Consider the following 24472-nt stretch of genomic DNA (forward strand, 5'->3'; position numbering starts at 1 on the left):
CAGAACAACTGGGACTTGATTCAACAGCAAGGCCAGGACACTTACCCTGCGCACGTTTGGACATCCATCTGGTCAGGTAGCCTGTCAGCACTCAGACCCAAATTTTACCTGCTGAATAATTGCCAGTTAAGCGAGGTTTGGGGGCAGTTTAGAACAGAGTTGAGGAGGAACTTCTTCACTCAAAGGGTGGTGAATCTCTGGAATTCTCTGCCCGTTGAAGTGGTGGAGGCTACCTCGCTGAATATATTTAAGTCACGGGTAGATAGGTTTCTGATAGACAGGGGAATTAAGGGTTATGGGGAGAAAGCGGGAAAGTGGAACTGATCCACTTCAGATCAGCCATGATCTTATTGAATGGCGGGGCAGGCTCGAAGGGCTAGATGGCCTACTCCTGCTCCTATTTCTTATGTTCTTATGTTTGCTTTGCTGATTGAGGGCAGTGGAACCCAGCAAGAGTCAAGCATTTCAGTGGAGATGGAAGAATATTGAAGATATATTTAGGCGTGTTGCCCAAAGCCAAAGTATTGCCTCATTACTTTACTCGATAAGAACAGGGTTCTCTTACCTCTGAGGTCTGTGTGCAAATTAATCTGGCTTCAAGCATGGCGATGAGTACAAATGCAGTTAATGATGTACTGCCTTCTGATCCAGCAACTCCTCCCTAAAGCATTAAGAACAGACAATGAAACATTTCATTCAGCCACTACCCCGCTTTAACTGAGTTAAACTGCTGACTGCATTTCTGGAGTTCATAGTTTAGCAAGCTTTTCAAATACGACATCTCAAAGGTCTGGAGAAAGACAGAAGGAAAAAAAATTGACATTGAAATATTTTATAACACTGTTATATTTATAATGAAACATAAAATTATGAAGGGAATAAGTAAGATAGCAGAGGGATCTGGGTGTACAGGTACACAGGTCACTGAAAGTGGCAACGCAGATGGAGAAGGTAGTCAAGAAGGCTTACGGCATGCTTGCCTTCATCGGCTGGGACATTGAGTTTGGCAAGTCATGTTGCAGCTTTATTGAACCTTAGTTTGGAATATAGTGTTCAATTCTGGTCACCACACTACCAGAAGGGTGTGGAGGCTTTGGAGAGGATACGGAAAAGATTTACCAGGATGTTGCCTTGTATGGAGGGCATTAGCTATGAGGCGAGGTTGGAGAAATTTGGTTTGTTCTCACTGGAACGACGGAGGTTGAGGGGCGACCTGAAAGATTATGAGGGTATGGACAGAGTGGATAGTCAGAAGTTTTTTCCCAGTGTGGAAGAGTCAATTACTAGGGGGGCACAGTTTAAGGTGCAAGGGGCAAGGTTTAAAGGAGATGTACGAAGCAGATTTTTTACTCAGAGAGCGGTGGGTGCCTGGAACTTGCTGTTGCGGGAGGTAGTGGAAGCTGATACGATTGTGACTTTTAAGGGGCGTCTTGACATGTACATGAATAGGATGGGAATAGAGGGATATGATCCCTGGAAGGATAGGGGGTTTTTATTCAGTCAAGCAGCATGCTGAGTGGAGGCTTGGAGGGCCGAGGGGCCTGTTCCTATGCTGTAATTTTTTTTGTTCTTTGTTAGAAGCAGGGAAGTTGTTTCCACTGGCGGGTGAAACTAGAACTAGGGGGCATGGCCTCAAAATAAGGGGAAGCAGATTTGGGACTGAGTTGAGGAGGAACTTCTTCACACAAAGGGTTGTGAATCTGTGGAATTCCCTGCCCAGTTGAGGCTACCTCATTGAATGTTTTTCAGGCAAGGATAGATATATTTTTGAACGGTAAAGGAATTAAGGGTTATGGTGAGCGGGCGGGTAAGTGGAGCTGAGTCCATGAAAAGATCAGCCATGATCTTATTGAATGGCGGAGGAAGCTCAAAGGGCCAGATGGCCGACTCCTTTTCCTAGTTCTTATCAACTCAAAGCCTCATCTGAGGGTACAATGTGGTTATTTCGTAACATCAAAGATGCTATGTAAATCCAACTTACGCTTGAACTTTGCATATCCATCATTTTCAAACCAAAAACCTTAACAGAGAATTACGCACTCATCCTATTGGGTTTGGGATGAACCATTCCAATGTTGAAAACAACAATTTTCCCCAGTAATTTGTATTTTATAGCGTCTCTGCGATATTCTGGACGGGTTTTTCCCAATACTGGTTGCCCCAAGGCTGGAACATCCCACCCGAGGTCAACACCTCTTTGCACGGTTCATGTCCCACCCACTACGGTTCCTGTGGCCGGCAGGATGGGGGAATTCCACCCAGAGTCTCTTCACATCACAGCGCTCCCTGTGTCTGCGTGGGTTTCCTCCGGGCACTCTGGTTTCCTCCCACAGTCCAAAGATGTGCGGGTTAGGTGCATTTTTCATGGTAAATTGCCCCCTAGTGTCCCAAATTGTGTAGATTATGGTAAATTTTCCGCCTCCACCATCTCCATGACAGGGCTGGAAGAGTCCTTCCTCGGAAGGAGCAGTGGAATTAGATTGAATAGTGGCAGAAAAGAATTGGATGAACAGATGATGGGGGGAAAAGTATTGGGGAGATATCAGGGAAGTGGGGCTAACTGGACATTCCCTTGAAAGAGATAGCAGAGGCGCAAAGGGTCAAATGACCTCATTCTGTATCACTCGATGATTAAATTGTTTTATTTCTTCAAGGCTAGAATGATAAAGAGTAAAAATAAACATCCTGCGTACAGTCATCACCCGAGATAGGACAGGGGCATCCTCCTGGAAGTGACCATCAGGTTTCTGTTTATTTGATATCAGCCAGTTTGCAGCACCACAGATAACGCCTGTATCGATTGGTATTAAATTAAATGACATTGAAAACACTTTCACCACGTAAGCAGTCAACCTAGAAGGAAAGAAATACAATGCATGATTCTGAAAGAAAGCATCTTCGGGAGCAAGTTAACTAAAGAAACATACCACACTGAAACCTTTACATCACACTAATTAATGATCCGATGTACACCATCATTGAATTCAATATATATTGATTGACCGAGGTGTCCAAAGATGCGCATGTCAGGTGGATTGGCCATGTTAAATTGTCCCTTTGTGTCCAAAGATGTGTAGGTTAAATGGATTGACCACGCTAAATTGTCCCTTAGTGTCCAAAGATGTGCAGGTTAGGTGGATTGGCCATGCTAAATTGCCTCTTAGTGTCCAAAGATATGCATGATGTGGAGATGTTTGCGTTGGACGGGGTGGGCACAGTAAGAATTCTCACAACACCAGGTTAAAACTCAACAGGTTTACTTCATAGTACAAACTTTTGGAGCACTGCCCCTTTGTCATCTGAAGAAGGGGCAGGGTTCTGAAAGATTGCAGGTTAGATGGATTGGCCATGTGAATTTGCCCCTTCTGTCCAAAGATGCGTAGTTTAGGGGAATTGGCCATGACAAATGGGCTCTTGGTGTCTAAAGATGTGCAGGTTAGGGGGATTGGCTGTGCTAAATCGTCCCTTTGTCTCCGAAGATGAGGTGGATTGACCATGCTAACTTACCCATTAGTGTCCAAAAATATATAGGTTAGTGAGGTTAGCGGGATAAGTATGTGGGATTATATGGATTGGGCCTGGGTAAGAATCAATGTAAACTCAATGGGCTGAAACACTTCATTCTGCACTGTAGGGATTTAAAGATTGTATGATTCTACATCAGCTTTTCTTTATAGAAATCTTGTTTTTGACCCAAAATGAATGGTTTTGGAATTCTCCCTGAATCTTCTTGCCTTTTTATCTCAATCTCCTTTAAGATGCTCTTGAAAACTGTAGATTTGACCAAACATTTGGTGACTTGTCCCAATATCCCCATCTATTGCTCAGTGTTGAATGTTATTTGGTAATCATTCCTGTGGAGTTGCTTTGGGAGGTTCCCTTATATTAAAGGTGCTATAAAAAGATAAGCTGTTGTTGTTAGTTCATAACAGAGATCCTCCATCATTATGCATGGGATATTTAATGGATTTTGCGCATTGTGACAATACTGTGGTTTTAAGAAATGTATTTGCCATGTTTTATTGTGCAGTCTTTGTTGTAGTAACTGTTTAGTATTATCAGCGCTATAATGTCTGTACACTGCAGCACTGTGCTTTTACTGCATTAGACATAGGAGCAGAATTAGGCCACTTGTCCCATCAAGTCTGTTCCGACATTCAATCATGGCTGATATTTTTCTCATCCCCATTCTCTTGCCTTTTCCCCAGTAACCCCTGATCCCCTTATTAATCAGGAACCTATCTATCTCTATCTTAAAGACACTCAATGACCCGGCCTCCACAGCCTTCTGCAGCAAAGAGGTCCACAGATTCCCCACTCTCTAGCTGAAGAAATTCCTCCTCATCTCTGTTTTAAAGGATCGTCCCTTTAGCCTGAGGTTGTGCCCTCTAATTGTAGTTTTTCCTACTAGCAGAAACATCCTCTCCATGTCCGGGCTTCACAGTATCCTGTAAGTTTCAATAAGATCCTCCCTCAACCTTCTAAACTCCAACGAATACAGAACCAGATTCCTCAACCGTTCCTCATACGACAAGCCCTTCACTCCAGGGATCATTGCTGTGAACCTCCTCTGGACCCTTTCCAAGGCCAGCACATCCTTCCTTAGAAACGGGGCCCCAAAACTGCTCACAATACCCCAAATGGGTCTTATGGCTTATGTCTGTATACAGCAGCACTGTTTTGTTACTGCAGTGATTGATCTTAATTGCTACAATGTTTGTTTTAATCTGAACTAATGCAGGGTTCTGTTATTTTGGGGTTTCCCCTAGGATATTGCAGAATAATATAATTGTAAATTGTAACGTACGGGCATTATGGCAATGAGTAGGTGGAATATTTAAATTGCCATTTTCATATCGCTTTGTGGATTGCTTTAATTAAATAATTAGATGTGTTTTAATTTATTTTAAAATGTTGGTCTTGACAGGTAAGGTCACATGTCTGGGTACACCTAGGCTTTTACAGAAATAAAGATAGTATGTTTTTTGGGGTTTTGGAGAGAGGTGGCTTTCTCTGCACCTCTTGCTCTCTGAGGCATGGAGATTATATTCTGCTAGGAAATAAACCTCTTTCTCTGAGATTCTACTGTTTGGGGGTAGAGCTATCTCTATAGTTTGCTGCATAAGATTTAGAAAACAAGCATCTTTCTTCACTCTCCAGAAGTGTCCAAAGGCCTGAAATTGAATAGCCATGTAAGCATCTTTGGTTCTAAAGAAGGGATTTATGTTAATGTGGGGATTCTGCTAAATTGGAACAAAAGAGATAGCTAGCTGTTAAGAATTATGCTTTGGCTTGTTTAAGCATTTTAATTGATAAAAATTATGCAAACTCTTTTTGTTATATTTTAAAGCTAAAGCTCATTTATTAGTCATAAGTCAGGCTTACATTAACACTGTAATGAAGTTACTGTGAAATTCCCCCGGTTGCCACAGTCCAGCGTCTGTTCGGCTCAATGCACGTAACTGGCACGAACGTGGAAGAAAACTGGAGAACCTGGAGGAAACCCACGCAGATAGCATGCAAACTCTGCACAGTCTGTGACCCCAAGCCGGGAATCGAACCCAGGTACCTGGTGCTGTGAAGCAGCAGTGCCAACCATTGTGCTATTGTGCCTCCCAACTGTGCTCTTAAATAAAGTCTGTTTTGATAAAAGCTTCCTAGTGAGCCAATTGAATCGTAGCTGGAGAGAATCGCCTTAAGGTCACCCGAATGCCAAAGTTAAATGTAAAAGTTTAATCTGAACTAATGCAGGGTTCTGTTATTTTGGGTTTTCCCAGGGGATATTGTAGAGTAATATAATTGTAAATTGTAAAGTATAGACATTATGACTGTATCTCGTAAAATATCTTGGAGTTTCTGGTCTGGTACATCACTGTGCTATTCTGCTGGTCATGCCTCAAGAATTTTGACACCACTGTCATGAGCTAGGTGACAGAAACAGGACCACCCAAACTGTATTCATGTGGCCCTTTACCACGGTAAGGCATCACAAGGGATTCCTGGAACCGACGTCAATACAAGGTTACCAGAAATAATTTGTAACATACCACGTGCTACCTTGGTTGCTTGAGAAGCTTGCATACGAGCTATCGTCTCTGCGATATGACATTTGCTGAGCGTAACCTTGAAGCAAATAATAAGAATTAAAGTCTACAAACTCTGGGAATCTGAAACAGATTAATGTAAAACTGGTTTAAAAAGAAGAACAATGGCCCAGTGATAGAGTGAAGAATCAGCGATAAAAGGAATCTGAATGTGGAAAGACTGCAGAAAATAGTATGAACAAAGCCAACCACCATCAAAGAGCAGGGTCAAGGCTACTGGTCAGTCTTAAATCCATCATCCACTTCGTATGGGCCAGAATTTCACTGCCCTGCCCACCACAGAAATCGGAGCGGGCGGGAGAGCAGACAATGGGAAGGTCTATTGACCTCAGTCAAGATTTTACTGTTTCAGAATCAGCGAGGTCATAGAATCCCTAGTCTCCAAAGCTGCAAATTAATCATTGATTTACATACAGTCCCTCCAGTGCAGAAGGAAGCCATTCAGCCCATCAAGTCTGCACTGACCATAAACTTACCCCTAACCACGTAGCCCCATGCATTTACCCTAGCTAGTCCCTCTGACACTAAGGGGCAATTTAGCATGGCCAATCAAAATAACCCACACAATCTTTGGAGTGTGGGAGGAAACTGGAGCACCCGGCAGAAACCCACATAGATACGAGGAGAATGTGCAAATTCCACACAGACTGTGACCCAAGCCGGGAATCGAACCTGAGTCCCTAGCACTGTGGGACAGCAGTGCTAACCACTGTGCCACCCTGCTGCCTCAAAGATCAGATCTTTGATGCCCCAAATTGACTCCATATTAAGTGTGAGTTGATTTTGTCCAGTCACAGATCCTCAGCTGCAAGTTTGGAGTATGTTTTCCATTTATTAGTGTCACAAGCAGGCTTCCATTAACGCTGCAATGAAGTTACTGTGAAAATACCCAAGTCACCACACTCCTGTTCGGGTACACTGAGGGAGAATTTAGCACGGCCAATCCACCTAATACACGGATCTTTGAAGTGTGGGAGGAAACCGGAGCACTCGGGGGAAACCCACGCAGACACTGGGAGAAAATGCAAACTCCACACAGACAGTGACCCGAGCCGTGAATCGAAGCCTCATCTTAACAATCTTATACTTAAGAAAAGCGATGTGTACCTTGTTGAATGAGCTTCACAGCAGCGTCTCTACGATCGATTCCAACACTTTCCCATTGGTTGGTTTTGTCCAGAAATTTGGTGAGAATCACAACGGGCGTGATGGTTGCCATATTCTGCTCTCCACAGCCAGAAGGGACTTTAATTAGATGTTTCAGTTTTGTCCCATCCATTGAATTTTCAATCATTTGGGCTAAAATGTTTCCTGTTTCATGAACAAAATACACGCGTAAGTACAAAGCAAAATACTGCCGATACGAGAAATCTGAAATGAACAAAGGGAAGATGCTGGGAATATGCAGCAGGTCACGCAGAACCTGTGCTGAGAAAAACTGACAATCAGGTTGGTTTTTTTTCATCATATTATATATTTAAGTGGTGGCATGATTGCTTTAAGAGCCAGTCATATGATTTGATGGTGACAAACGAAGGAGATTGTCATAGGCTGCAGGAAGCATAAAGGAGAACATGCCCCTACATCAATGGGGTTGAAGTAGAAAGGGTCGAGAATTTCAAATTTTTAAGCGTCCAGGTCATTAACAGCCTGTCCTGGTCCCCCCATGCCGACACTATAGTTAAGAAAGTCCACCAACGCCTCTACTTTCTCAGAAGACAAAGGAAATTTGGCATGTCAGCTACGACTCTCACCAATTTTTACAGATTCACCATAGAAAGCATTCTTTCTGGTTGTATCACAGCTTGGTATGGGCTCCTGCTCTACCCAAGGCCACAAGGAACTACAAAGGATTGTGAATGTAGCCCAATCCACCACGCAAATCAACCTCCCATCCGTTGACTCTGTCTACACTTCCTGCTGCCTCGGCAAAGCAGCCAGCATAATTAAGGACCCCACGCACCCCGGACATTCTCTCTTCCACCTTCTTCTGTTGGAAAGAAGATACAAAGGTCTAGGGACACAAACCAACCGACTCAAGAACAGCTTCTTCCCTGCTGCCACCAGACTTTTGAATGGACCTTGCATTAAGTTGATCTTTCTTTACACCCTAGCTATGACTGTAACACTACATACTGCGCTCTCACATTTCCTTCTCTATGAATGGTATGCTTTGTATAGCACACAAGAAACAATACTTTTCACTGTATCCCAATACTTGTGACAATAATAAATCAAATCAAATCAAATGATACCTTTGAAGTGCTTCACAGGCTGCTGTCTATATTTAAATGAGGCCATTTGTATCCCTCCAGACTCAGTCCTGCAAGCAACAATTTTAAACCATAATTTCTGTCTCTATTCTGCTTCCTTTCCTTTACAGGTTTTAATCATAATCCTTCTATTCTCCTACTTTTCTTTCTTATTGCTTTGCTACTCAGGCCCCTCATGTAGGCACACCTCACCTTCCTTTGATTACACAGAAACATATCTATATCCATTCTCTCCAGCCTCTCCTTATAACTCAAACCATCAAGTCTCGGTAGCATCCGGGTAAATCTTTTCTACTTTAATAATATCCTTTCTATAATAGGGTGACCAGAACTGTACACAGTATTCCAAGTGTGGCCTTACCAATGTCTTGTACAAACTTCAACAAGACATCCCAACTCCTGTATTCAAGGTTCTGACCAATAGAACTGTTTGCCCTTCAGTTTCTATGAGAAAATTTGTTCGATTTCTTTGACCTCACCGTAGTCAACTCACCTTGAACATTGATGTATGAATTTGGCTGTGTATATGGAACAATGGCCTCTGGGACGTCAATATTAATATCGATCACTTGTCGTTTTCCTAAATTGTAAGAAGAATATATTAATTTTTAACACAGATAATCTTTTAATTATGTGCGGGACTTTTCAGGCCTGACTCTTCCCGAAACTGTAAAATCCCACCCGAGATCAACTGACCTTTCTCTGGGACAGCCCTTGCCCGCTCCGATTCCCATGGCGGGCAGGACAGTCAAATTCTAGCAGTGTGCCAAAGCTATTCTGCGGAACAATGACTATCCCGGTCGGGCCACCATTTGCTGGGCATCAAGCTAACTCGCATGAACTCGGACCTGAAAAGAGTCGCTTCCACCTCAGATCACCTGGATGCCTCTGGTTCTTTCTCCATGGCGAGAGGGAGACCACGGTCTAGTGGTATAATCACTAGACTATTAATCCAGAAACTCAGCTAACATTCTGGGTTCAAATCCCACCACAGCAGATGATGGAATTTGAAATCAATAAAAAAATAAGATTCTAATGATGATGAACAAGGGCAGTGCCGTGGCACAGCGGTTGGCACTGCTGCCTCACAGTACCAGGGACCCGGGTTCGATTCACAGCTTAGGTCACTTTCTGTGTGGAGTTTGTACGCCCTGTGTCCACATGGCTTTCCTCCAGGTACTCCAGTTTCCTCTCACATTACAGAGATGTGCGAGTTCGATGGATTGGCCATGATAAATTGTCCATTGGTGTCAGGGGGATTAGCAGGATAAATTCATGAGGTTACAGGAATAGGACTCAGGTAGGGTCATTGTCAGTGCGGGCTCAGTGGGCCGAATGGCCTTGTTCTGCACTGTAGGGATTCTATGATTCTATGAAACAATTGTCGATTGTCGTAAAAACCCATCTGGTTCACTCATCTCCCTTTAGGGAAGGAAATCTGCCGTCCTTACCTGGTCTGGCCTACATGTGACTCCAGAGCCACAGCAATGTGGTTGCCCCCTGATATGGCCTAGCAAGCCACTCAGATCAAGGGCAACTAGGGATGGCAATAAATGCTGGCCAGCCAGCGACGCTCATGTCCCAGAAATCAATAAAAAGAAAGTATCACAATCAGAGTTGAGTTGCCGATCAATCAGCACCTCTTTTCCCCTGTGGTATAAACTGCCCTTTGAAATTTGGAACTCTTGCATTTGTCCTGATGAGCGGAAGATGAAAAACTTTGGGCAACTTGCTTTTTCTTTCAGCAACAACACTAATGATGTTTTGTCAACCATTGGTTACAAGAATGTTAACAGTGAACTAACCTTTGGGATCCAAAAGGTAATTTTTCTCTGTATACGTCTGTTTCCCTTCTGGCTAAAGGAAAAAAGAAATAAAGTAAGTATGATACAGGCTGGTTTCTTCGAGGTCTAATGTTTTCTGCTTAGGCTACCATGACTGTTAAAGTTAACAGACTTTTAACAAGGCGACCATTGGCTCTGTCTACACTTCCCACTGCCTCAGAAAAAGCAGTCAGCATAATTAAAGACCCCATGTATCCCAGAAAGACCCTTTTCCACTTTCTTCCGTCAGGAAAAAGATACAAAAATCATGTACCAACCGACTCAAGAACAGCTTCTTCTCTGCTGCTGTCAGACTTTTGAATGGGCCTACCTCACAGTAAGTTGATCTTTCTCTACACCCTAGATATGACTGTTACACTACATCTGCATCCTCTCCTTTCCTTCTTTATGAGTGGAATGCTTTGTGCATGCAAGAAACAATACTTTTCTAATACATTGTTGGTCAAAGACTGACAAAATGTACTGTTATAGTCAAAGCTAGTGTGTAGGGAAAGATCAACATAATGCAAGGTGGATGCATTCAAAAGTCTGGCAGCAGCAGGGAAAAAGCTGTTCTTGAGTCGGTTGGTATGCGACCTCAGGCTTTTTTATCTTTTTCCTGATGGAAGAAGGTGGAAGAGAGAATGTCCAGGGTGCGTGGGGTCCTTAATTATGCTGGCTGCTTTCCCAAAGCAGTGGGAAGTGTAGACAGAGTCAGTGGATGGGAGGCTGGTTTGCGTGAAGGATTGGGCTACATTCACAACATTTTGTAGTTCCTTGCAGTCTTGGGCTGAGCAGGAGCCCAGACTAAGCTGTGATACACCCAGAAAGAAAATCTGCAGACTCTGATACTTACCACCACTCGCAAGCCTTTCTGTACACCATCTGTCATCAGTGTATTATAGACTGAGGCTCTGACCTCAAGAGTTATTTCTCCAACTTTCAATGGGATTATGATATAAGGCACAGCACTGGAACCCCTTCCAGGAACCTTGACTTTAGTTGTGAACCTCTGCCTCGGTTTTGCGCTGCTGCAGATGTCCTCGTTGTACGGAAAATCCACGCGCACCTAGAAGTAAAACACAATTCAATCATAAAATAATTATCAAAAGGTGGAATTATTGATGTTACAAATCGAACACACAATGACAATATGGGTAGAAGCAATATCGGTTTGCCAGGCTGATTCCGAGGGTGGGACTAATACGTGAGGAGAGATTGACTAGGTTAAATTAATCCAGTTGTTTTGATCTGAAACCCATTAATGTCACACTCATTTCCAGTTGCTGTGAACTGGCCTTCTAAATTTGTTTTCACTCTCTGTGAAACAACTTAGGCATTCATAAAATGCATTAGAGACGTGGCACGGTGGCACAGTGGTTAGCATTGATGTCTCATAGCAACAGGGACCCAGGTTCGATTCCTGGCTTGTGTGGAGTTTGCACATTCTCCCCGTGTCTGCGTGGGTTTCCTCCCACAGTCTGAAAGATGTGCTGGTTTAGATGCATTGGCCGTGCTAAGTTCTCCCTCCGTGTACCCCAACAGGTGCCAGAGTGTGGCGACTAAGGGATTTTCACTGTAATATCATTGCAGCGTTAACGTAATGTAATGTGACTGGTGTATGAGAGGAGAGTGACTGGGTTAGGATTGTTTTCGCTGGAGTGCAGCCAAATGATGGCGGGCGGCATTTTATGGAGACTTATAAAACTCTAACAGGGCGAGGCAGGGCAGATGCAGGGGGGGATGTTCCCAATGGGGGGGTGGGGTCCAGAACCAGGAGTCACAGTCTGAGGATTCAGGGTAGACCATTTAGGACGGAGATGGGGAGACATTTTTTCACCCGGTGAGCCTGTGGAATTCATTACCACAGGAAGTAGTTAATGTCAAAACATTGGATGTATTCAAGAGGCGGCTGGATATAGCACTTGGGGCAAATGGGATTAAAGGTTATGGGGAGAAAGCAGGATTAGGCTATTGAGTTGGACAAACGGCCATGATTATAATGAATGGCAGAGCAGGCTCGATGGGCTGAGTGGCCTCCTCCTGCCCCTATCTTCTATGTCTCTAACTGGTCTCCCAGTGAAGTTCTGGCTGAGATTTTGGGCCCATGATCATTAGGAGCACAGTAGCATAATGATGATGGTAATGAATTAATAAACCAGAAGCTTGGACTAAACAGGCAGGGATGTGAACTTAAATCACAACAGCTAAGCAATTTAAATTCAAATAATTAAATCATTTTACATTGAATAGTTAATCTCAGTAATGCTGGCCGTGAAACTACCATGGATTGTCACAAAAATAAATTGTGTTATAGAGTCATGGAGTCATAGGGGCTTACAGCACAGAAACAGGCCCTTCGGCCCAACTTGTCCATGCCACCCTTTTTTTTTAGAACCTCTAAGCTAATCCCAATTGCTCACATTTTTTTTTATTAAATTCAAATTCCACCACCTGCCGTGGCGGGATTCGAACCCGAGTCCCCAGGACATTAGCTGAGTTTCAGGACTAATTGTCTTGCAATAATACCACTTGGCCACCACTTTTCCCATAATTTGGCCCATATCCCTCTTATGCCCATCGTACCCATGTAACTGTCTAAATGCTTTTTAAAAGATAAAATTGTACCCACCTCTACTACTACCTCAGGCAGCTTGTTCCAGACACTCACCACTCTCTGTGTGAAAAAATTGCCCCTCTGGACACTTTTGTATCTCTCCCCATTGTTCACTAATGACCTTTCAGCAAGAGAAGCGGCATGGCGGTACAATGGTTAGCACCACTGCCTCACAGCGCCAGGAACCTGGGTTCGATTCCCGGCTTGGGTCACTGTCTGTGTGGAGTTTGCACATTGTCCCCATGTCTGTGTGGGTTTCTTCTGGGTGTCCTGACTTCCTCTCACACTCCAAAGATGTGCAGGTTAGGTGGATTGGCCGTGCTAAATTGCCCATTGGTGTCAGGGGGATTAGTAAGGCTAAATACATGGGGTTATGGAAATAGAGTCTGGGTGGGATCGTGGTCAGTGCAGGCTCAATGGGCTGAATGGTCTCCTGTAGAGGTTCTATGATTCTAAGTCAACATTTCATACACTGTAGAAAATGATGAGGGGAAGAGATAAGGTGGACAGGATAAAACCATTTCCCTTGATAGAAAATTCTAGAACCACAGGACATAGATTGAAGGGAAGTGGCAGTTGGTATAGAGGGGCACGAGGAAGAACTTTTTTCATGCAAAGGGTGCTGTGTGTCTGGAATTTGCAGCCCGAGTTGGTGGTGGAGGCAGAGATCCTAAACTCTTTTAAAAAGTACCTGGATCTGCACCGTAAGCTCTGTAAGCTACAGGGTTACGGGCCGGAGGCAGGGAGGTGGGATTAGAAAGGGCACCTGGGTGTCCTCAGGCTGGCATGGACAAGAGGGGTCAAATGGCCTCCCTCCATGCTGTAACTTTTCTATTTGACTACAGATTCTGTCCTGCTTCCCCCACCAAGTCGATACTATAGTTAATATAAGCCCACCAAAGCATCTACTTTCTCAGAAGACTAAGGAAATTTGGCATGTCAGCTACGACTCTCACCAACTTTTACAGATGCACCATAGAAAGCATTCTTCCTGGCTGTATCACAACTTGGTATGGGCTCCTGCCCTGCCCAACACCACAAGAAACTACATAAGATCGTGAAAGTCGCCTAATCCAACACGCAAACCATCCATTGACTACACTTCCCGCTGCCTTGGCAAAATAGCCAGCACAATTAAAGACCCCATGCACCATGGACATTCTCTCTTCCACCTTCTTCCAACGGGAAAAAGATACAAAGGTCTGAGGTCATGCACCAAGCGACTCAAGAACAGCTTCTTCCCTGCTACCATCAGACTTTTGAATGGACCTACCTCACATTAAGTTGATCTTTCTCTACACCCTAGCTATGACTGTAACATTACATTCTGCACCTTCTCCTTTCCTTCTCTATGAATGGTATGTTTTGTCTGTATAGCGTACAAGAAACAATACTTCTCACTGTATACATGTAAATAATAAAATCAGATCAAATCAATTGACTCGTAACTACCTTCTGCAATCACCCAGTTTTTGAACATTTGCCTAAGGTTGCTAAGGCTCACCTTAGCAACACCACCTGCATCTCTTGAATAAATGGTAATACACATTGATGAGATAAATGGATTGCCAAAATTACCGAAATATCATCTTCAGCATAATTGTACAAGATTGCTCTAATTTCCACTTGTTCGTTGCGGACGACAGAATATGGAAGTTGGAGGTCCACGAAAAATTCCTGCTTCACCATTAGCTCGTAAGGCTGAGCCACGCATATTCCTGGAGGAAGGGAGACACCATTATCATTAGGAAAAGGCCAGTATAAGTTTTTTTCAAAAATCAGTCACAAATCAAACCCCAGGATTCCAAAAGGGTCTGGAAACTCCAGGGCGCTGCGTTAGGCCAGATTGAAAATAGACATTACCTCAATCACCCTGCCTCAGCAACAATATAAGATGCTGATTACAGATAGCAGGACCTCAGAACAAAAATAACCAAGCCTGCTTCAACAGAATAGAAATAGAAATAGAATAGAAACTGCAGCAAAACACGATGAAAATATGTTTCTCAATCGCACAGCAGCATCACACTTAGTGACCAAGGAGATTAAATTAAACAAATGGTGAATGTCATTTTAGGTTCACTATTTCCAGCTTTGGACAGCAACTCTACCAGGGATGGCACGGTGGTTAGCACTGCTGTTTTACAGCGCCAGGGGCCTGGGTTCAACTCCTGGCTCGGGTCACTGTCTCTTTGCATGTTCTCCCCGTGTCTGCATGTATCCCCTCCGGGTGCTCTGGTTTCCTCCCATAGTCTGAAAGACGTGCTGGTTAGGGTGCATTGACCCGAACAGGCACCGGACTGTGGCGACGAGGGGAATTTCACAGTAACTTCATTGTAGTGTTAATGTAAGCCTTACTTGTGACTAATAAATAAACTTTTTCATGCACTGTGGTAGAAATTGGTCTATAAAGTAATGAAATCACTGTGAAAATCATTACGCTCCAGCACCTGTTCGGGTACACGGGGGGGAGAATTTAGCACGGCCAAAGCACCCTAACCAGCACACCTTCCAGGACTGTGGGAGGAAACCAGAGCACCCGGAGGAAACCCACACAGAGAATGAGCAGACTCCACACAGACAGTGACCCAAGCCAAGAATCGAACCTGGGTCCCTGGCTCTGTGAGGCAGCAGTGCTAACCACTGTGCCACCGTGCCGCCCATATCATTGAATGGTGCCGAATTGTGCCCCAAGAGCCAAATGGCCTCCTCTAATTTCTTCCCTTCCCAGGGATGAAGTTTGCACTTAAAAACTGTGACGCCTTTGGGTGAATTCAATCAAAGGTTAGGGGAGAAAGCAGGATTAGACAACTAAGTTGGACAATCAGCTATGATCATAATGAAGGGCAGAGCAGGTTCGAAGGGCCAAATGGCCTCCTCTACTTATATCTTCTCTGCTTCTATGTTTCAAATACAGAACTGATTCAATCCTTGCCGCTTTGAAATGCGATGCAAGCAGAGATTCCAGCACAGAATACATTTGCTCTGATGTTCTGGACAGATGTTCTGATGCAAAACTGTTCAATGCCCATGAGAAACACAACTGTTATATAAATTATCTGCAATGGCGGGGGTGTAGGGAAACACCAAACTACCACATTGTTAATTTTTATCTGACGTCTATTTCACTGTCCACATCAAAGATAGATTATCCTTTAATACCCTCTTTACATTGTCAAACAAAATATGGACAGAGCCTGCCCCACCTCCACCCCCCCGCCCCCACTCTTGCTGAGACATGCAATTTTGGAGCATTTGAAACTCAGCCACCCATTCATAATAGACTCAACTGTAATAACAAAGTAAACAATTGAGTTGACTCAAAATGAAAAATGGTCCCTTTTTTTTCCTAAGGTGTTACCACCAATCAAGATGGTCTGGAAGATGGGTCATTTCTCTCCAAATGAAAGTTGCTGTTTTTATTTATTTATAAGGACTTTAGATTTTAAAATCATTTCAGTAATTACATTAGAAATTCCAAGCAATGTTGCCTTCAGTTTTTAATACAGAAGAACATTCTGGTGAATTGGATAATTATTCTAATGCATCTTGACATTTACTCGTGCAGAAAGGGGCATTAAAATTAACCGCTATGCTTCAATCTTACAATATAGCATTCAGCTATTGAGATAGGAAGTATAGATCTTTTTTTATTTCAAAGCCAATCAGATTTACTAGGATATTACAGGAACTTGACAGTTTGAGTTATAAGGAGAGGCTGGATAGACTGGGACTGTTTTCCCTGGAGGGTAGGAGAATTAGGGGTGATCTTATAGAGGTCTATAAAATAATGAGGGGCACAGATCAGCTAGATAGTCAATAGCTTTTCCCAAAGGTAGGGGAGTCTAAAACTAGAGGGCAGATGTTTAAGGTGAGAGAAGAGATACAAAAGGATCTAGAGGGGCAATTCTTTCATTCAGAGGGTGATGAGTGTCTGGAACAAGCTGCCAGAGGTAGTAGAAGAGGCGGATACAATTTTTTCTTTTAAAGAGCATTTAGATAATTACATGGGTAAGATGGATATGGGTCAAACTTGGGCAACTGGGGCTAGCTTAGCAGTTAAAAAAAGGGACAGCATGGACAAGTTGGGCTGAAGAGCCTGTTTCTGTGCTGTAAACCACTATAATTCAGGAGCAGCTGATTGTTCTGTTTAGGTTCTCCACTTGAAATTCAAAGCTCCCTCACTCCCCTTCTCCCCACCCACCCACCTGCCCAATGTTTCGTAACCCTTCCCAAGGTAGCACCAACCATGCCCTTTCCAAAATGAACCCGGGAATGGCAGGGATCTGAAATGCCCAGCCCATAGTGGGATCGGTAGTGGGCGGGATAACCGAGGATGGGCTCACCGCCTACTCCCCGAATTGCATTTGGGTTGGAATCGCAAAAATCGGTCACAGTCTTAATTCCAACACGGAAGGAGATATGAACATCAGCGAGTATGACTCTATTAATCTGAAAACAACTTACCTTTCTGTGGAGACATACTGACAGCTTGAAGTTCCCAGGTAGTGATCGAGTCTTTAAGGCGGTCGTGTAATAATGCAACGCTGATCAAGAACAGAAATAGATTCCCACTGAATACATCTTGCCCGACATCACAAACATAAAAACATAAACTAGAAGTGGGAGGAGGCCATTCAGCCCTTCGAGCCTGCTCCACCATTCATCCTGTCCCTTCCCACTTCCACACACCACCCTGCTGCCCTGTCCACACGTCCGTCCTTGGCCTTTTGCAATGTTCGAGCGAACCCCCAACGCAAACTGGAGGAACAGCGCCTCACTCATCTTCCGATTGGGCACTTTACAACCTTCCAGATTGAACATTGAGTTCAACAACTTCAGAGCGTGAACTCTCTCCTCCACCTTCGCCCCATTTCCATTTAGTTTATTCTATTTCTCCTTTTCACCTCATTCATCCATTTTTATCACCCTTCCTTCTCACTCCCATTTGTCCAATTCTCCATTCCCGTTCTCCTTCTTGCCCCCACTCCCCCCTTCCTTGAGGGCAACTGCCACATTCCTCAGGCAGTCCTTCAACAATCAGCTAACATGTTAAAGTTTAATTATTGGTCACAAGTAAGGCTTACATTAATACTGCAATGAAGTTACTGTGAAAATCCCCTAGTCGCCACACTTCTGTGCCTGTTCGGGTACACTGAGGGAGAATTTAGCACGGCCAATGCATCCTAACCAGCACGTCTTTCGGACTGTGGGAAGAAACCGGAGCACCCGGAGGAAACCCACAAAGACACGGGGAGAACATGGAAACTCCACACAGACCCAAGCCAAGAATCAAACCAGGTGCCTGGTGCTGCGAGACATCAGTGCTAACCACTGCGCTATCAGGGCTGCCCCAGTGGACAGGCGATGGCCTAGTGGTATAATCACGACACCATTAATCCAGAAAGTCAGCTAATATTCTGGGGACCTGGGTTCGAATCCCACCACAGCGGATGGTGGAATTCGAATTCAGGTTTAAGAAACAAAATCAGGAATTAAGGCTGGAATTCTACTATCCAGCCCACCATGGAATCGGAGCGGGACAGACAGTGGAAATGTCTGTTGACACCCGATGGGATTTTCTAGTCTCGCTCAGGCGAGTTTGTAAAATCCTGCCTTAAGACCATGAAACCATTGTCGGAAAAACCCATCTGGGTCACTAATGTCCCTTTAGGGGAGGAAATCTGCCATCCTTACCTGGTCTGGCCTACATGGGAGTCCACAGCCACAGCAATGTGGTTGACCTGCCCTCAAAGGGATGGGCACTAAATACTGGCCAGCCAGTGATACCCACGTCTCACAGAGGAATAATAAAAAGCATTGGTGATGCAACCTTTTGCCTCCTTCCCTCACACCTCAGCTTACTGTGACTCATCATTTCTATTCTTCACTTTGCTCCCACGCTGATCTCTCTGCCCTTGGCCTGCTTCGGGGAAGCTCAAGGCAAGCTCAAGGAACAGGTGCTCACCTTTAGACTGGGCACAGCCGCCTGACCTGCTGTTTCCAGTATTTCATAAGAGTGCTGAAGGGCAGGGGGCATGTCCTGAGGGTCACATGACTGTCGAGGACCCAATGGGCTGCTCCGGCAGGAAGCAGAGCCAATCAGGAGGGCAGGTTTCACAGCTCAAGGAGAGACTGGAAGTTGGGCCTCGGGAATCCAGAGGAGCAGACATACCAAGAGTCTAGTCTCACCTTACTGTTCTTGTACATCAATATTCTGTTGGCATCAAAGTCTCTTAGTTTAAACCTCCTTAACTCACGCTCGATCTATTATATGTTTGATATTTCTGCTTCAGATTTTCAGCTTCTGCCTTCTTCATGTCTTCTTACACCACTTTTTGTGGAGCCAGCAGTGGGCAAATTGGCTGCCTAAATTATAAATGTAACCTTTCAAATTCCATTTCACACAAATCCTGAATTACCCATTGAGTTTGCTGGGCCAATCCCAGGCCATGAAAGGCGCTGGAGAAGTTATTGTCTCATACTCAAATTTTGGGCTGAGAGTCGTAAAATGATCGAGGGGAGGCACGGTGGCTCAGTGGTTAGCGCTGCTGCCTCACGGCACCAGGGATCCGGGTTCAATTCCTGGCTTGGGGGGGTCACAGTCTGTGTGGAGTTTGCACATTCTCCACGTGTCTGCGTGGGTTTCCTCCGGGTGCTCCGGTTTCCTCCCACAGTCCGAAAGGTGTGCTGGTTAGGTGTACCCGAACAGGCGCCGCAGTGTGGGCGACTAGAGGAATTTCACAGTAACTTCATTGCAGTGTTAATGTAAGCCCACTTGTGACTAATAAATAAACTTTAGGGGGGCACGGTGGCACAGTGGTTAGCAGTGCTGCCTCATGGCACCAGGGACGCGGATTCGATTCCCGGCTTGGGTCACCGTCTGTGTGGAGTCTGCACATTCTCCTTGTGTCTGTGTGGGTTTCCTCCGGGTGCTCCGGTTTCCTCCCACAGTCCAAAGACGAGCGGTTTAAGTGCATTAGCCGTGTTATATTGCCTTTCAGTGTCCTGGGGTGCATAGGTTAGAGGGATTAACAGGGTAAATATGTGGGATTACAGGGATAGGGCCTGGGTGGGATTGTTGTCAGTGCAGACCCGATGGGCCAAATGGCCTCCTTTATACTGTAAGGTTTCTATGAATCTATAGAACCTCTACAGTACAGGAGGAAGCCATTCAGCCCATCGGGCCCACATCAATAACAATCACATTCAGGCCTAATCCTCGCCACCCTACATATTTACCCTGCTAATTCTCCCAAACACTGAAGTACAATTTAGCACGACCAATCCACCTAATCTGCACATCTCTGGACACTGCAGGACAATTTAGCATGGCCAATCCACCTAACCTGCACATCTTTGGACACTAAGGGACAATTTAGCATGGCCAATCCACCTAACCTGCACATCTTTGGACACTAAGGGACAATTTAGCATGGCCAATCCACCTAACCTGCACATCTTTGGACACTAAGGGACAATTTAGCATGGCCAATCCACCTAATCTGCACATCTTTGGACACTAAAGGACAATTTAGCATGGCCAATCCACCTAACCTGCACATTATTGGACTGTGGGAGGAAACTGGAGCACCCAGAGGAAACCCAGGCAGACATGGTGAGAACGTGCAAACTCCACACAGACAGTGACCCAAGGCCAGAATTGAACATGGGTCACTGGCGCTGTGAGGCAGCAGCACTAACCCAGTGTGCTTCATGAATACAGTCACACAGAAGCAGTGCCAGCATCAGGCAATCTGACAGTATGGAATAATAATTAATACCCTTCTTCAGTCAGATCCTTAATTATCCATAACCAGCTTTCTGGGAACTGCGTTCTGGGACAGCTCTCTTCAAAGTCTTCATCTTCAAAATCATCATCACCTAAAGGAAATTGTAAATAGTACATTAAGGTTTCAGATTGAGGAGCTTCATTATCTTGAAGTTTAAAAATATTGTCCCAAGTCATTTGGTGGGAACTGCAGTGTCCAATGCTTATCAGATAGAAATCTGCCCCCTGGGATATGTTTCAAAAGGGAATTTACCCCAGGAGAACTTGCACCCAACATGAACCAACGCAGAGACTAATGAAAAGTTTATTTATTAGTGTCACAAGTAGGCTGACATTAACACTGCAATGAAGTTACTGTGAAAATCCCCCAGTCTGGCACCTGTTCAGGTACACTGAAGGAGAATTTAGCACGGCCAATGCATCCAAACCAGCACGTCTTTCAGAGGAAACCGGAGCATCGGGATGAAACCCATGCAGACACAGGGAGAACGCGTAGACTCCACACAGACAGTGACCCAAGCCAGGAATCGAACCCGGGTTCCTGGCGCTGTGAGGCAGCAGTTCTAACCACTGTGCCACCGTGCTGAACCTGCTTCTAGCTTCGTTTAGATTCCAATTGCTGGACTGTATCTTTGTTATTGTACGTACTGGAGTGCCTGAAGGAGAGCTACGCAGACACGGAGAGATCGTGCAGACTCCTCACAGACTGTGGCCCAAGCCAGGAATCGAACTTGGGTCACCGGTGCGGTGAGGCAGCAGCAGTGCTGACCACTGTGCCACACACCGCCCAGTGCACACAATGCTCACTTGTGTTTTGCAGTACTATCTGCTGAATTCTGTTAAGTATTTATAGGTCTAGTCTTTTGACTGTTGGGATACTGGACAATGAAAAATGTTATCCAATTGCAATGGGATCTTAATCAATTGGGCCAGTGGGCTGACGAATGGCAGATGGAGTTTAATTTAGACAAATGCGAGGTGATGCATTTTGGTAGATTGAATCAGGGCAGGGCTTACTCAGTTAATGGTACGGCACTGGGGAGAGTTACAGAACAGAGAGATCTAGGGATGCATGTTCATAGCTCCTTGAAAGTGGAGTCACAGGTGGACAGAGAGATGAAGAAGGCATTTAGCATGCTTGGTTTCATTGGTCAGAACACTGAATGCAGGAGTTGGGATGTCTAGACAAAGTTGTACAAGAAATTGGTAAGGCCACACTTGGAATACTGTGTACAGTTCTGGTCACCCTATTATAGAAAGGATGTTATTAAACTAGAAAGAGTGCAGAAAAGATTTCCTAGGATGTTACCGGACTTGATGGTTTGAGTTTTCAGGAGAGGCTGGATAGACTGGGACTTCTTTCTCTAGAGCGTAGAAAGCTGAGGGGTGATCTTATAGAAATTTCAGGAAAAGTTCGAGTTGGGTAGAGGGCAGTCAGGGGTTGCAGGGGTAGTCAGGTGATTAGGGTAGCTAATAAGGATTTATAAGTGCTAACCCATGCTTTAAATAGCTTAGATTTCCTGGGTAACTTTCCCAATGAAGCACAAGTATCTTTCCCAAGTCTCTAACTCAAGGTCAGAAGTTTAAATTTCTGAGGCAATTCTCATGTGTATCTGGACCAAGTGCGCATCGTATATCTAACACTCCACTATCCGAAGCATCAGAAGCATACATGATGTCAATGTAACAATGATGGGGGAGCTTTTCCACCTCTATTTTTGGGATGGGGCAGGAATGGCAGTGAGGACATACCAAAGTGAATCATGGCAAGCCCACCCTGACATGTATCTGGCAAGCCAAACCCCAACAGAGGCGCATAGGGGAGGGGAGGGGAGGTGAGGGGGGCACAGGGAAGAGGGTCACATGCAAGCAATGCACTGGTACTGCTCCCTGGCACTGCACTACTCTCTGCAATGCCCGAGGAAAACTGCCCTGGACAGCATAGTGGTTAGCACTGCTGTCTCATAGCACCAGGGATCCGCATTCGATTCCCGGCTTGGGTCACTATCTGTGCGGAGTCTGCGCATTCTCCCTGTGTCTGCATGGGTTTCCTCCGGGTGCTCCAGTTTCCTCCTACAGCCTGAAAGACGTGCTGGTTAGGGTGCATTGGCCATGCTAAATTCTCCCTCAGTGTACCCGAACAGGAGCCGGAGTGTGGCATCTTGGGGATTTTCCCAGTAACTTCATTGCAGTGTTAATGTAAGCCTAATTGAGACTAATAAATAAACTTTAAAATGTTAATTCCCACCTAGCTCGAGCGTTTAGGAACTTCATCAGATCCTGACACGCATCTTCCATTGTTACATGCGGTCTCTGTTGATTCAGATGGCCGTGGGTTTTTGGGTCTAGTTAAAGAGGTGGGTTGGGTGGCATCAGATTGGGTTTGTATGGAGGGCGGGTGGGTGTTTGGAGGGGGTGGTGGCATCAACAATGTGGATGAGAGGTATCTGGGTCTGTGGATAGTTGGATGAATGGGAGGCAAGTCGAGTGATCGGGATTGGAGCGGTGTGGGGGGAGGGGGTGTGGTGTTGGGGGGACAGTCAGTTATTTATATGATTTCTGGCCTTGCAAATTAACAACCTCATGCATAGTTGAGGGTTGCATCAAGTTCATAAGTTTACTTATTAGTGTCACAAGTAGGCTTACATTAACACTGCAATGAAGTTACTGTGAAAATCCCCTAGTTGCCACACTCCGGCGCCTGTTTGGGTACACAGTGGGAGAATGTAGCACGGCCAATGTGCCTAACCAACACATCTTTCAGAGGTTCATCTTGTGTGAGAGTGCTGAATGGGTGGTATTACATTGCCCACTTGTATAGACACCACTGCACATTCACTTCTACTGAAGTCAATGGAACCCAATACTAAGCAGGGACTACACCCTCCCAATACTCACTGCTTGCTCAAGTGCCCACAAAAAACATCTCCTACCCAACTTCTCCCCTTTTCAGGCAAAGATTTATTTTGTTCCATCTTAGAAATGCAGAACCTCTCATTTACAGAATCCTGCAGTGCAGAAGAGGCCCTTCGGCCCATCAAGTCTGTACTGATGCATGACAGGCCCTGAACTGCTCACCTAATCCCACTTGCCAATATGTGGCCCCATAGCCTTGAATGTTGTGGTGTGCTGAGTGCTCATCCAGGTACATTTTAAAGGATGTGAGGCATCCCGGCTCCACCACCCTCCCAGACAGCGCATTCCAGACCCTCACCATCCTCTGGGTAAAAAGATTTTTCCCTCAAATCCCCCTTAAATCACCACCCCTCACTTTTAACTTGTGATCCCTCGTAATTGACCCTTCAACTAAGGGGAACAGCTGCTCCCTATCCACTGTGTCCAAGCCCCCCAGTCTTGCACACCTCAATCAGGTCACCTCTCTGCTCCAGAGATAACAACCCAAGCCTACACAACCTCTCTTCTTAACTGTAATGTTCCAACCGCAGGCAGCTTCCTGGTGAATCTCCTCTGTCCCCGCTCCGGTGTGTTCACCTCTTTCCGAAAATGTGGCGACCAGAACTGCACACAGGGCTCCAGCTGTGGCCTCACCAAAGTTCGATACAACTCCATCCCGACCTCTCTGCTTTTGTAACCCATACCCCGATTGATAAAGGTGAGCGTGCCTTATGTCTTTTTCACCATCCTATTAACCTGCCTTTCCGTGTTCAGAGATCACACCAAGGTCCTTTTGTTCATTCTTAAAGATAAATCAAGCTTCCAAAAAAACTGAACAAAATGTATCATTCCATGTGGGTTACCACCGAGAGAAATTACAGATTTTTTTTTTAGATCCAGTTCAATCCAATCCAAGTCCAATTCAAAGTCTCAACAAGTGAGACATTCCATATCCAAGCTGACGAGAC

General features: G+C 44.9%; 1 protein-coding gene across 1 annotated transcript in view; it reads right to left on the reverse strand.

Annotated features, from left to right (window-relative positions):
- LOC145360885 (complement C3-like) overlaps positions 1–24472 on the reverse strand; it is a 94676-nt gene that overhangs the window by 35869 nt on the left and 34335 nt on the right. The window contains exons 18-28 of the mRNA XM_080216386.1: positions 20602–20701; positions 18387–18404; positions 17285–17364; positions 14396–14535; positions 11057–11269; positions 10183–10234; positions 8871–8957; positions 7212–7415; positions 6048–6123; positions 2694–2853; positions 566–661 (exon numbers count right to left, since the gene is read on the reverse strand). Of these exons, the coding sequence (XP_080072512.1) occupies positions 566–661; positions 2694–2853; positions 6048–6123; positions 7212–7415; positions 8871–8957; positions 10183–10234; positions 11057–11269; positions 14396–14535; positions 17285–17364; positions 18387–18404; positions 20602–20701 (1226 nt within the window). The remainder of the gene's footprint in view (positions 1–565; positions 662–2693; positions 2854–6047; positions 6124–7211; positions 7416–8870; positions 8958–10182; positions 10235–11056; positions 11270–14395; positions 14536–17284; positions 17365–18386; positions 18405–20601; positions 20702–24472) is intronic.

The sequence above is a fragment of the Carcharhinus amblyrhynchos genome, chromosome 33 (genome assembly GCF_965287045.1).
Source record: "Carcharhinus amblyrhynchos chromosome 33, sCarAmb.v2.hapA, whole genome shotgun sequence".
Taxonomy (NCBI): Eukaryota; Metazoa; Chordata; class Chondrichthyes; order Carcharhiniformes; family Carcharhinidae; genus Carcharhinus; species Carcharhinus amblyrhynchos.